The sequence below is a fragment of the Phycodurus eques genome, chromosome 2, assembly GCF_024500275.1.
Source record: "Phycodurus eques isolate BA_2022a chromosome 2, UOR_Pequ_1.1, whole genome shotgun sequence".
Lineage (NCBI taxonomy): Eukaryota > Metazoa > Chordata > Actinopteri > Syngnathiformes > Syngnathidae > Phycodurus > Phycodurus eques.
Window position 1 is genome coordinate 9,617,480 of NC_084526.1, and position 13,884 is coordinate 9,631,363.

The following is a 13,884-nucleotide window of genomic DNA, read 5'->3' on the forward strand; positions in this document are numbered from 1 at the left end:
GGGCATTAGAGGAATGGAGGCACTGGTTGGAGGGGACCGATTTACCGTGTATCATCTGGACTGACCACAAGAACCTGGCCTACCTCCATACCACCGAACGCCTTAACCCCCAACAAACTCCCTGGGCCCTCTTCTTGGGCCGATTTAATTTCTGCCTCTCCTTCCATCCTGGATCAGCAAACCTGACACCCTGTCTCGAATTTACTCACCCCCCCTCGAGCCCTGCAGAACCAGAATCCATCCTCCCTTCCTCGTGCTTTGTTGGAGCGGCCACTTGGAAGATTCAACAGGTGGTTAAAGAGGCTCAAAAGACTCACCCAGATCCCAAAACCGGACCTCCGAACCGTCTGTTCGTACCAAATTCCGCACGCTCTGACGTCCTTCAGAGGGCCCACAACTCCAAGCTCACCTGTCATTCTGGCATCACCCGCACCATCCAATTCATCCAGCAGCACTTCTGGTGGCCCAGCCTAGTTAAAGACACCCGAGAGTTTGTCCAAGTCTGCTACGTCTGTGCCCCCCCACCCCCCATGCATTATCGACAACCATCCGGCCTTCACGGTTTCGCGCATCCTCATCGTGAGGCCCAGGAGAAGGGTGTACCGAGTACTTGGTAGACTGGGAGGGGGTATGGTCCAGAGGAGCGCTCCTGGATTTCCTGCAAACTGATCCTTCACGACTTCCTTCTTTCTTATTTTTACGCGGGTCACCCGGGGAAGCCGGGCAGGACACCAGGAGGCATCCGTTGAGAGGGGGGTACTGCCCTGCAGTTCTTTTGTTGGACCTTGGGTGGCGCTTTGCGCCCGTCTCTCCTTCCCTCCCTCTCTCTCTTCCTAGTAATCAGCACCACCTGTCATCAATCAGCCTTCATCACCACCTGCTTAAAAGCCTGCCAGATCCAAGACTCCACTGCCAGAGTATTACCGTTCTCCTGTGGTACAACGGCTCTCAAACATACAACTAAGCTACCCCATTCCTCGCTATTTTTCTGACCTCCGTGTTCCTCCTTGTCCTCAGTGCTCCCTCCGTGTCCCTCGCTGAGTTGACCTCTTCCCCCAAGCCAGCCGCCTGTTCTCGCCACACCGCCTGCCACATGTTCCCTGCCTCGACGACCCACCAGCACATCTCAAGGACCATCTCCATTCCCTTTTTCAATAAACCTTTCATCACAACCTCTCCGCCTCCGCCTGCTTCTGGGTCCAGTCTAAATCAACTCGTGACAGATTTGACAGTAAACCTCAACGGGGAAGTGGCATTAAACAGCTTGAAGCCTCTTTTTTGAAGAATCCTCTACCTGCCAGACTGCTGCTTTTGATGAAACAAAGTAAGCCCTGCTACCATACAGCGGTATTATCTAAAATTTTTGCTTGCACGTCAGAGCAAAAAATCGGCCGAAGGACAGGTCATATCTCGAAAAACTCGTAAGTAGGGTCACTTGTATCTCAAGGCACCACTTTACATCTCTGTCTAGCCCACTGTTTCCCTTCACCCCCTTTTCAGCTTCCCCTTTTTACCTTTCAAGCGTCCTGTTGATGCATTCATTCAAAATTATGAAAAATAATCAAAATGTAGTCAAATGTAATTAGTTATATTACTTTGAGAAAGTAATTGAAATTGTTACACTATTACATATTCAAGAGGGTAACTTGTAATTGTAACCAACTACATTTCCAAAGTAATCTTCCCAATACTGTGAGCAAACCCCAAAGAGAAACTCCTGTGAACATCCAAGGCGTCCATTAAAGGACACATAGCCAGGTAGGCTTCGTCCCAAAGGTAACCTAACAGTTGCCAACTAAGCTAGTTATCACAGTTTAGTCAGTCAACTCTCAGCAAGTAGTGTGTGTGTAGTGGAGGTCCTAGCTATGGCACCCTGTGTGCGAGACCCCCCTTGGATCTGAAATATAGTGTGTGCAGATTATTTTCTCTACAAAAATTAATTGTTGTGGTTTATTTGTATAATAAGATATTTTGTTATTTATCTTTTACAGTCCCATAAAGCAACAATGCTCAGGGGTAAGTGGTCTTTTACATGTTTGAAAATACTGTAAGAATGTAATTTCATAGAATTCGGTTCTATATGAATGAATGAATGATTAACGTCTACGTCAACAAATCTCAGGCACATCCACACATTGAACCAAGGTGGTGCTCAAGCGCTTGCCCTTTTGCTTCCTGGATGAAAAAAGTGCCCTTTTTGCTGCAGCTCCCCTTTTTTTCTTCATTCATACATTCTCATCAATTCCACCCAAACGTTTTGATATTTCAGGGGCATTTATTTGAGTTCTTGGGAAAATTATACATATACTCCCACTTTAATTTATTTGGGGTTCGTCATATGCACTATAAATAGTGACAGTTGTGTGCAGACCCCAATTTGACATGAGTTTGAATGCGATTGCTTAAATTCTGAACACACATACGTCCCTATTTATGAGGATGTGTGCACTTGTCCAACAATGTTATCTCCGTTGATTCTTTTTTTTCTTCTTTTGTTACTTCCATTCTCATTTTCTTTCAATTGAGTTGTACCAGTTCTAAGTGAACTAATAGTGGAAAAAAGTTCTCATGATTAATTTTGATCTCATTTTTGTATACCACAAAAACCTGGGCATGTCCAACTGAGGGTGTGTAGACTTTTTATCTCCACTATTGGCCTTCTTTTAGCTTGAGCACCTGCCGTCAAAAATGTCTGTGCATGTGCCTGACAAAATAATGTTAACCATCACATAGTTTCCACACTGTATCGAATCGAATCATATCGCTCTCATACTGAACCGAATTGTATCGAATCGTTACACCTTTAACATATCGTTTTTTTAATCGAATCGCAATCCGTGTGTCGAGATAAGTCTCCAATCGGCCTCATCCTAAGAGATTCCTAATGCTCGTAAAGAGGTCGCTCGCTCATCCTCTTTTTATCATCCAAGCAGACATTACAGTATGTTCTCTCTCTTTTCTCTAGTTCATGAGGGTGTTTGGTGATGTGAGGATTTGGGCTGTTCCTCAGCTAGAAGTAGCAGGTGCCTTTTCAGATGGGTGTGTATCGCACTTGTGTTTTTATTATATTTGGTGATAGACTTGCATTTTTTATAAGTGACCGTGCTCCCGGTCTCATTTTTAGATAAAGTGTTCCACACTCTTGAGGCACTGCTTCTGCCTCGTGAAACCGCCACCCTCCTCACCTGTTGCTTTCTGTGAGGAGTTCATGTTGGTAATGCCAAAACACGTGCATGGCTATTTCCGGTTCATTGGTCAGTTCAACCCCAAGTAGCTTATTGAAGTGAACTGTTTTCCTTAGTGGCGAACAGCTTTAGTTCTACGCAAAAAGAATGACACAAAAGAAACTTATAGAAGCGTCCATGGCATCCAGAATCAAATGTCACTGCCAACCTGTTCATAACATCCTCCATGAGCCAGGAAATAGTCTAGTAACCGACAGAAAAATGTATCTCTTTTCTCTTGAACAGTTTGGCCTTGGTGGAGGTTTGTGCATGACCGAATGCCATTTTAGTTTTTCTATCATTACAAGCAGATGGAGTCCAATTGATTTGTCCATGTGCCCCTCAGGTGGGTGACTAAAAGGATGTTGTCGAGAAGAGGGGAAAAAAAGGATAGATAACAAGTCTGAACCTTGGACCAGGCCCAGTGGTTGATGGAGAGCTGGCATGGGCAAGCAGAGCATTGCGTGCATGTTTGTTTGTGTTCCTCTTTGGTCAGTGTAGTTCAAAAGCTGAACCGCACCCAAGTTTTGGTAATGATGCAGCTTGCCACAAAAGACTACAATAACCAACAGTCTGCGGCCAGCCAATTACTGTCCGCTGCAATTATATTTCCAATTCACAAGTAACAAGGGGAAAGTGGCCCAGCTCAACTAATCATTTCGAGTAATTACTTTTAAAACTAATTAAATTTTTTTTGCTGTGCGTGTCTGAGTTTGGGGGAGGTTTTTGTTTGTGTTTTTGTTGCTGTTTCACTTTGTCAAACAACTTGAATAGAAAGAGCAGGGGGAGAGGTAATGGGGGGGTCACTATCAGCATTGGGGCAGGCAAAACATCTAGCACAGCCGCGGATTTGAGAAACTTGGTCATTATGGATGTTGGGTGAGTTTTGAGTGAGTCCATTGTGTAAGAGAGAATGCTGTTTTCATCCGGCGGGTGTCTGAAACTCTGGCTCAAATGATAAAATAGATTCTTGGGGATGTCAGCTTGACCGCCGTGAAAGAGCTTGTGAACTCGTGGAGAGGGTGGGATGTGACTCGATTGCAAAATTGTGGGATTTTGGATACTTTCCATGGTAATTGACAAGCGTAAACTGAAAGCCTGCAAAATCCCAGATCCATCCATTCATTTTCTTTGACGCTTGTCCTCATTAGGGTCATGGGTAACTAGAGCTTTAGGTGAGAGGCCGGGTACACCCTGGATTGTTAGCCAGTAAATCGCACGGCATATGTACATTTGAGTCAAATTCACACCTATGGGCAATGTAGAGCTTTCAATTACCGAGTAGTTTGAAGATGCTTTCGGAATGTGGGAGGATACCGAAATACCCACAGAAATCCCAAACAAAAACTCCGTACAGAGACGTTCCAACAGAGATTCAAACCCAGATACACTGCATCTTGACTGTAAGGCAGACCTCCTGTCCACTAGTAGAAAAGTACAGTATATAACACCAAACTTTAATGTTTTGAAGGGGATTGTTTATCCTCATTCGTGTTTATTTAGTTTATTGAAACAATGTAATTAAAGTACTACAATTAATTCACGAAACTAACATTTCCCTTTCAATTTAATAAGCTTCAGCAAAAAAAAAATAATAAATTGTATAGGATTCGTTTCTACGACCAACTGCATGTGGAGTGTGTTTTTGTGCAAGTGTGTTTCCAATCGTAAAATCAGAAAGATGGGCTGGTTTATATTTCATGAGTCTTGGGGTTTCTTTTTATACTGTACCACCGTTAGACACGCAAATACCTGCTATACATACAGCTGGTTAAGACACGCACGCATGTATGGTGACTTGCAAATGCAAAAAGCTTGGTATAAAGACAAGTGGGTGGGCTCTTTCTGAGACTAATATCACCTAATAATGTGCAGCGCATCACTGTGATTTGCATAATTCTCGCTGACACGCTTCACTAGAGCACATGCAAATAAAGTGTGCTTTGTCTTTACAATTAATTTGATGAAAAAATAGAATGAAATAACATAACAGTCCATGCATTCTTTTAAATTACTTGCCATATTTCCCTAAAAATATTTCATACAGTCGTCATTAATAAATACATAGTAGACTACCACGTTTGATACTGTTTCTCAAACTGTTTCTTAAAATTATGAATGTTGAAACCTAAATTTGAATCTTAACAAAAATAATTCACTCTTCATTTGTTTATTTCATTTCTTAGATTCCTGCCCTGTGGTGTCCCTCATGGTTCCTTATAGGGTCTAATCCTTTTTTTGGTGTGTGTGTGTGTGTGACCACTACCTCAAGTTTAAATGAATGATTAAAAAACGAGCATTTCTTTTCGATGTATACTCATGATAAAAAAATCTTCTGGAAATTAAACATGTGACAAGCTTCATCATTATGATTATTAAATTTAATCCTGAACAGCATTTTCAGTTCAAACACAATAGAGCAATCTCTTTCTATGTAATGTGCATATTTCTTGGATTGGATTGGATTGCATCACATTTGATTGTGCAGGTGTACCTAATATTGTAAACATTGAGTGTATACATGACATGATTGTCATATTGGATCCAAAGCAATGTAATTATTATTGCTTCTTTCAAATGAATATTTTTGGGACTATTGTGAAAAATGCTGTACATTAAAAAAAAAAAAATCAATACATGCTGGAAACCTGCATTACTCAGTGTGTGCTGTAGGCAGTGTCCACACTCTAAACACTTGTATGTGCACACAAACAAGCAAACCCCATGCTCTGGTAGTTGTCATCCCAGACCACTCCTGATGTAGTGATGTCTCATTAATAGACATCTTACAGCAAAAAAAATGGCGTTAGCTCTCCCACTTTTGCAAGCTGTGGTCACAACTCCTTTTATCTAAAAATGTTTCCTTCTTGCCCTATCACCCAGACATTTCATGTGGCATAATTCAGTATGTCTCAGTATTAGGAGGTATTTAATTGTTTGTCTAGAGTAAAATTTGGTGTTTGGATGCCCGTGGCCATTGCCCCATCCGCCCCACTTTTGCTCACCACTGCCAAAGGTTGACGTTTTTTTTTTTTTAATAAACTTTATGGATGGCGGCACGGTGGACGACTGGTTAGAGCGTCTGCCTCACAGTTCTGAGGACTGGGGTTCAATCCCCGTCCCCGCCTGTGTGGAGTTTGCATGTTCTCCCCGTCCGTGCCTGTGTAGGGTTTTCTCCGGGCTCTCCGGTTTCCTCCCACATCCCAAAAAACATGAATGGTAGGTTAATTGATGACTCCAAGTTGCCCGTAGGCGTGAATGTGAGTGCGAATGGTTGTTTATTTGTATGTGCCCTGCGATTGGCTGGCAACCGGTTCAGGGTGGACCTCGCCTCCTGCCCGATGATAGCTGGGATAGGCTCCAGCACGCCCGCGACCCTAGTGAGGAGAAGTGGCTCAGAAAATGGATGGATGGAACTTGATGGAAATCACCGGAAGTGCCGTGGGCGTAGAGTCCGAGCTGGGACGTGACATTGGCCAGCTTGAGATGCTGGCTGTTGCACTGAAGAAGAGCTACTGCGCATGTCAAACATTTAACGAGAGTAAATGGGTAAAAATGTATACGCCCAGACCGGAAGTGCGTCAATAATCAGACAACACATATGAGTGAAACAAATGTACTGATCATTAACGACATACTATTTATCCTGTTCATCTAAAAATAGATACTTTTCTTTCGTGTTCAAGAAAAGTAATGTGGTGGGTGGTAGAGCGGCGCCCTAGCGCCCTCTATTGACCATCTCCCACTGCCAGTACAGATAATTAGCTAATGTTATACAATTATAATCACGCATACATGTGTAATGTACACAAAAGTGTAGCTTGTATTCTTGTGGTCCCCACGCAACTGTTCAAAGTGTTGAAACAGGAAGGTCAATTGAGATTTCATGCGTGTATTGTGGCGTTATGACTTTTTTGACAACAGGTAAACTAGTGAATCAAAAGTGTTACTGAGCTTTGAAATCAGTCTCTACACTGAAAAAAAAAAAGTCCTTTGAATTTACTCAATTTGAACACATGATTAAAATGACATTTTTAGAAGAGGGGTAAATTATGTCATTTCAACAGACTTTAATCACATGCCACCAATGTACATGTTCAAATTAAGTAAATTCAAAGGACTCTTTCCCCCCCCCCCCCCCCCAGTGTATTACTATGCTGTGTTATTTTTTTTCTTAAGCACTGATGCATGAGTGCTTGAGACTCAAAGCAACAAATTAGAATTAGAGGAGACTGCACCTCACTCTCACAGCAATTACTTTTAGGTTGCTGCTCAGCCCTAAAGTATTATTATCATCATTGTATAGGTGATTGCTAATTATGTACAAAAAACGAAATCTACAAATGTTGATTGTTCTAATGATCTAATGTGCTAATGGGAATTTTTTTTTTTATCTTTGTGTATCTGTTGCTAATAGGATTTAAGTTGAGATGCTGAATGCTTCACAAGCACACTTCTCTATTTGATGTTCGTCTTCATCTGTGCCCTGACCCGTCCTTGTCTGAGAATCATAGCCATTATGTTCACTGCGAGGGTCTCTGCGCTGGAGATTTCTCTAGAGTGTGCAGACTGTAAAGGAAAGGAAATCTGAGAAAGGGAGAGGCATGGGGAGAGGGGTTTGAAGGGGCATGGCTACAAAAAATGGAACACAGAGGAGAGGTAGTTTGATTGAAAGTTGTCTGGCCTGGTGCCCACTGAGGTTGTTCCCCCCGTGGACTGTTATTATCAGCAGAGGGACTTCCCCATTGCCTTGGCAGGGAGCGTCTCGGTTCTCTCCCCCGGAGGATGCTATCCCATTTGGGAGGCCTTGAATAGGGGTCCCTGCATCCCGTGTGAGTTCTTTTCAGAGGGGAGCTCAGTGGCGTAAACAGGCTTCATGTCAACATCAGCATCTCAGACTTCTCAGTAAGAAATTCATAGTCCCTGTGACCCTGTCGCCTGACCACCTCCCTCCTCAAAGAAACATTGCTTTGGACTTGAATAGCGAGCCTTTTTGAATTATAATCTCTTTTCATTGGAACCTTTAAGGTCGAACACAATCTGTCGATCTCCACTTTGTACTTGGAACCAATTTTTTCCTTCGGATATAATGAAGGTAATAAGCCTTTATTAAGTGTAAAGGCAACGTTTCAGGTCATATATATATATATATATATATATATATATATATATATATATATATATATATATATATATATATATATGTATATATATATATATATATATATATATATATATATATATGTATATATATGGTCATGATCATGTACCTAAAAATGGCCACAGTTAATCGCCCCAAAAATAAGAGTGGTGCCTTGAGATTAAAAAAAAGACCCAACTTCTCGAGAACACGGTTGAGGAACACGTGTACACAGACAATATAACAGCGCTGTCAGTAATATATTCTCTTTTGAGAAACATGACTAATATTACTGCAGTTTACTAATTCAATTGTGGAAGGAGCAGCACAATGTCCATTGAATTGAAGCAAAGAAAATGTGGCAAATTTAATTCTTTATTAAATTAGGTTATTACTAATTTTATAAAGTACAATATTATAGAGTGCTATTTTTCTTAATAAAAACATTACAAAAATGCTTTTTGGGAGGAGACTGGAATGGTTTAATGACATTTCCATTCATTTCAATTTTGAAAGATGATTTGAGATATGTTTTGAGTTACGAGGATGGTCACAGAACGAATTAAACTCATATCTCTATTCACCACTGTACTCTTAACACTTAACTTGAATTGATGCAAACGGGATGCTGGGGCTCTCTCACTCTTAATATTCTTACCTGTCAAGAGTAAGAAAAAGTTAAACACGGTAACACGTACAAACTTTAAGAATCAGAAACCTCTTTATTGCCAACGCTTTCGTTGGTGCTTTCTGAACTGCGGTATCGCGTGATGCCAGAGTTTGTGAGAATTTAACATACAAAATGTTATTAAAATTCAAGCGGTTCTGTGTGATTTTTAACATGCACGTCATGAATCAGCTTTTTGGTATTATTTATCCCCCACTTTACCATTACTTGCTGTGTGTCAGAGACTATTTAAAGTACACGGTTAATTTCTAGAGGAATGCAGTCGGCTGCGGTGTCGGGTGATTGACATGCTCAATGTGCTGTGTGTAATGCAAGTAAATCCACTTTAGTGTGTGTGTGGTGTGTGGTGCAGACAAAACACGAGACATGCAAAGAGGGCGAGAGAAATGTGCACATGCAGGTGTCATAGATTGGTTTATAAAAATGTTGTTTCTTTTGAAAACAGCCCAACGGTGTTGGGTATGGATAAGCCTCTTGACTTACTCTTGAGTCTACAAGTGTTGCTCTGCCTTATAGTGCTTGATTTAAGGGCATGGGCTTAAACTTTAGCCCTGTTTTCACCAAATGGCTGTGTTCCGGTAAGTCGTTTTTGTTTTGTTTCCCCCCCCCCATTGTTACATCACCCAAGCGCAAAAGCAAAGTGTATTATTTTGATTGCTCATCAATCAGCTCAGCTGACTTTGTTGGCTCGTAAAAAAATAATACCTAACCCTCATAATATGTCATCCTTTGTGGATGTTTTATTTTGTGTTACTGAGTTATACTCATTGTTTATGGTGATGTGAGTAAATTTGCAATAAAGTTCATGCATTGCCATCTACTGTCTGATTTAACTTTTTTTTTTTTTTTTTGTAAACTGTCAATAACAGTTGGTGGAGGTCTATGCTGTCCCAAGTGCTATTCTTGTTAAAATTACAATGGGGTACCAAAATAATTGATCCGTACTTGACCATTTTTGGCACCCTTTAGTTCTTATACCACCTTGAGTGGTACAGTATTTAAAGTGTGGATCTACAACTAGGGATTCATTGATACCACTTTTTTCAGAGTACAAATACTAACCTGTGAGTACTCACCAATGCTGAGTACCGATACTTGATAATGCCATTGTCTTGCAATTATGATGAAAATGTGTTTAATTTTAATCAAATATTGTTGAAATACAAACTTTCCTTGAACATGGCAAATGTAACACTTTACAGAGTAACAATAACCTTACAATTTTCCATCCAACTGCATGTTTTTCCAAAGAGTCTTGCCACAGACAGTATTTCACTTAAATGTAGTCTGTAACACAAGGCATTTCAGTTATGTGGTGTCTCAATGTGAACATTAGGGGGCATGATGTAAAAGCAGTACATACAGCAGATCAGAGTAAGAAGAAATACGATGAGACGAAAATGGTGTGGTTCACATAGTTGGCTGGCTATTGTGCGACTGGCATTACACTATGTGTATTCCCACGCAATGCATCATTGTCCTTTGAATAGGAATCAGTCCAGAGTGTAGGTTACCATTCCTGTACATCCCTTTCCATAACCCTAAACAGGATAAACGGTATAGAAAATGAATATCTAGATTACAGAGAAAACCCTTGTAGGTATGTGAAGAACATTGAAACTGCTGTCTTTTGTTTACCTTTTCAGTTGTCTCGTCCCTGGTAATTTCATTGCCGGGCTAAACTGTGTTGCACTGCTATAACATCACACTACCAGATAAGCGTTTCCATGCTGTATCATTCTAAGCCGAACATGGTGGGTTTATGCTCACACACCTGGTGCCTGAGGCCCCACCTATGCAGCCATCTGGGTAAATAGTTGCTTTTGTAAGTGCTGCATTGTGTCTTAATGTGGTAAGTGAGTGGGATAAACACAGAGCCCAGCTTCCCCTGGTGAGGAGCTGTAGCCATGTAGTGTATTGTAGGCCTGGTGTTTACCACCCATCTTTCTAGTTTCTGAAGCCAGTAGTTTGCCATTAGTGGATCATGCAGCAGCCATTACCCATTCACTCTCTCTCACACACATCGAAACACACACACACATAGGCGCATGCACACAGGTCGCTTCTTCACTCAATTTAACCCTGGTGTGTGATGGGGCCCACACTTAGGCTCCTTGCGGGTGTTAATGGCCAATGGAGCAGATATCGTAATGAGTGATCAATCTAGTTGCTTGCCATCACTGCAACACATTAGCCATTCATACAGATTCAGTCCACTCGCCCAAGCAGAAGATCTGGATGCATATTTTATGTTTATCTATTACCCATATCGTCTAAGCGGACCCGCTCATAAAGCAAAGAAGTTGAAAAGGTGGCAAAGTCGACGACAAGACGCCCGGCTAGAGCGATTCATCTGTGAATGATAATGAAGTGATTATTGGAATATTTTTAAACTTCAATACAATTAAGGTGTATTGTAAAAGCTCACCCCCCGAAAGAGATGAAAGTGAGCATATAATGTGCAGGGGGGAGAAAGACAGCAGCGACCCTGGGAGATGAGCAGAGTGTCTGCTTTTAAGTAGCTCAATCATGCACCTGTCACCCCGCTTCCTCATGTCCACATCCGTGTTTACCAAAATGAGCTCTGACAGAAGACATCAGCGCTGGTTTGTGTGCAAACAGCATACGTGGACAGCCTCATGAAGCCCGCCACGTCTTGCACTCTAATGCATTTTTTAGCTTTCGCCATCATGCTAGATCACATTTTAGGCTATTTAAAGCCGGAAGAATTTACACTCTTCCGGTTGAGGGGGGTGGTAATTTGGTGTTGGTTTGCTGAGACAGCATGAGAACAAGACGTCCAGCATGTAGGCTAATGTGGCAGCACATTATCATGTCACCGTGGCATTTGTCATTATTACCTGAATACATTTGTCACAGAACCCTACTCTGACAACCCCCAGTGAACTCGGTAGCGGCGTCGTGCATTCTAAGCCACCAGAGCAAAGACTGAAAGCAGGTTTCAGGCAAGGCTGGTTCCAATTCAACTGTGATAAATGGCCAGATAAACCAATCAGTGCACGTGGTGACATGGTGCAGTGTTATCTTGTCTCACCGGCACTCTACCACTTGCGGCCATGCCATGATGCCTTGTTGAAGTGAAGAAAAAGTAAAAGGAGGTCCGTCAATACCGAAAGTACAGTTTGAAGGATTACTTACATTTTAGGCCCTGTGTAGCCATTAAGGACCTGCTGTACATATGGCGTGAGCTGCTCTATCAGTAGCGCGGTGATAAATGTGCGCATGTTTCTCCACAGCAGTCGAGTGCCCATGTTCCTGCATCTCCAGGATGCAACAATGAGTCTAATTGTTGTTCCTCTCACTTGTACAGTGCACATCATGTGGCTGTTATTGCATCCCTCCCTTTCCCCGGCCCCCCATCCCAGCTCGCTCTTAGTGTTGAAACGAGCGCCGCTCTGCATGCGAAGCTCCCAACATCCCCAAACTAAAAGCAGTTGTGTACTCCTGTGTAATCTATATACAGGTGAGTATGTTTGTATTTTTAATATGTATATTATTGCAGTTGTAGTTTGCAGTGATCTAAAACCGCACTGCATCATACTTAGAGCTGTTTCTAATATTTTGCCCCTCGGTGTAGCTAACTCAGGTGATCAAAATATTAGAAACAGCTTTCAGTATAATCCAATTCTGGAAACTTCAGTCACAATATGAACACATTGTTAAATGAAAAGTTTATCATCATTTTTATTAGATTGGGGAACTGTACCTAATGATGTAGCCAGTGAGTGTTTATAAAAGTACTTGTGAATTAACACAATGGGCTGTGATTTTGATATTTTTTCCCCTCTTTATATATATATATATATACATATAAAATTTTACTTGAAAGAAAATTACAACATTGTTATTGCACTGTAAGATTGAATAATCTTCCATTTTTATTATATAATTTTTCAACAAATTATCAAAAATGCAATATCTATTCACTGTAATTTACACTGTAGTTTACAGTGTAATTTACGTTAAACAGACCCAGTGAATATTTTTTTAACCAAGCATTTTACATTATATAAATGTATTTTCTGTTCAAAAACTGCAAGTAGATAATCACATCTTTAACGAGTAGGCAGGCGCCTTGTTACATTCTAAAGAAATAGTTCAATCAGAGCCTGGACTCTAGAGGTACATATGACAACACTCCCACCTAGAGGCGTGTGGAGAAAGGGTAAGGACTAAGTCTAGAACCGTTCACTGCAGAATCAGTACATGCATGCGGCATCATTATGGCGGTTATATAGCACAAAATGAGCGTTGTGCCTCTCAAAAGTCTCTATTGTGCTTACATCAGGTGGGAGATCGTCCACCAGAGTCCCAGCTGGCCCAGCAGAAGCAAGCCAGCACATGCTGCTCTCATGTGCTTTCACATGCAGGGATGGAACCGCGGGACTGGACTTTAAAGACAGGAAGTAGCCGAGGCCGAGCGAGGACTCACCTGTGAACCAGAAAGGCCTCGTTCAGGTGGGACCTGTCTCGACCTGCTGCCACATGGACCCTAATGCTGGAGGAGGTGAGGGGCTGAGGGGGTGAGGGGGTGGATGAAGTGGCCATCTGCAGTGTACGTGTGTGTATTGTTTATGTACTTAGCTACAACCTTAATAGACCTATGGGACTTTCGCTCCACAACGTGTCCCCGTTTAGCAACGTGTTTAATGATCAAAAACGTATATGCACATCAAGATGCATACTGTATGTCTGTGCATTATCATATGGAATCGAACTCACTACATTCTGTACGTGCAAGGACATCAAATGCAAGTTTACACGTTCTGATAGGAAAACCTGAGTTCATTTCAATCAGAAACCTAATTGTA

General features: G+C 41.7%; 1 protein-coding gene across 1 annotated transcript in view; it reads left to right on the plus strand.

Moving 5' to 3' along the window:
- Nucleotides 1–13,559, plus strand: part of immp1l (inner mitochondrial membrane peptidase subunit 1) — a 38,879-nt gene extending 25,320 nt beyond the window's left edge. Inside the window, exon 6 of the mRNA XM_061666348.1 lies at nucleotides 13,362–13,559. Coding sequence (XP_061522332.1) covers nucleotides 13,362–13,511 — 150 coding nt within the window. The 3' untranslated portion in view covers nucleotides 13,512–13,559. The remainder of the gene's footprint in view (nucleotides 1–13,361) is intronic.
- Nucleotides 13,560–13,884: the final 325 nt, after the last annotated feature.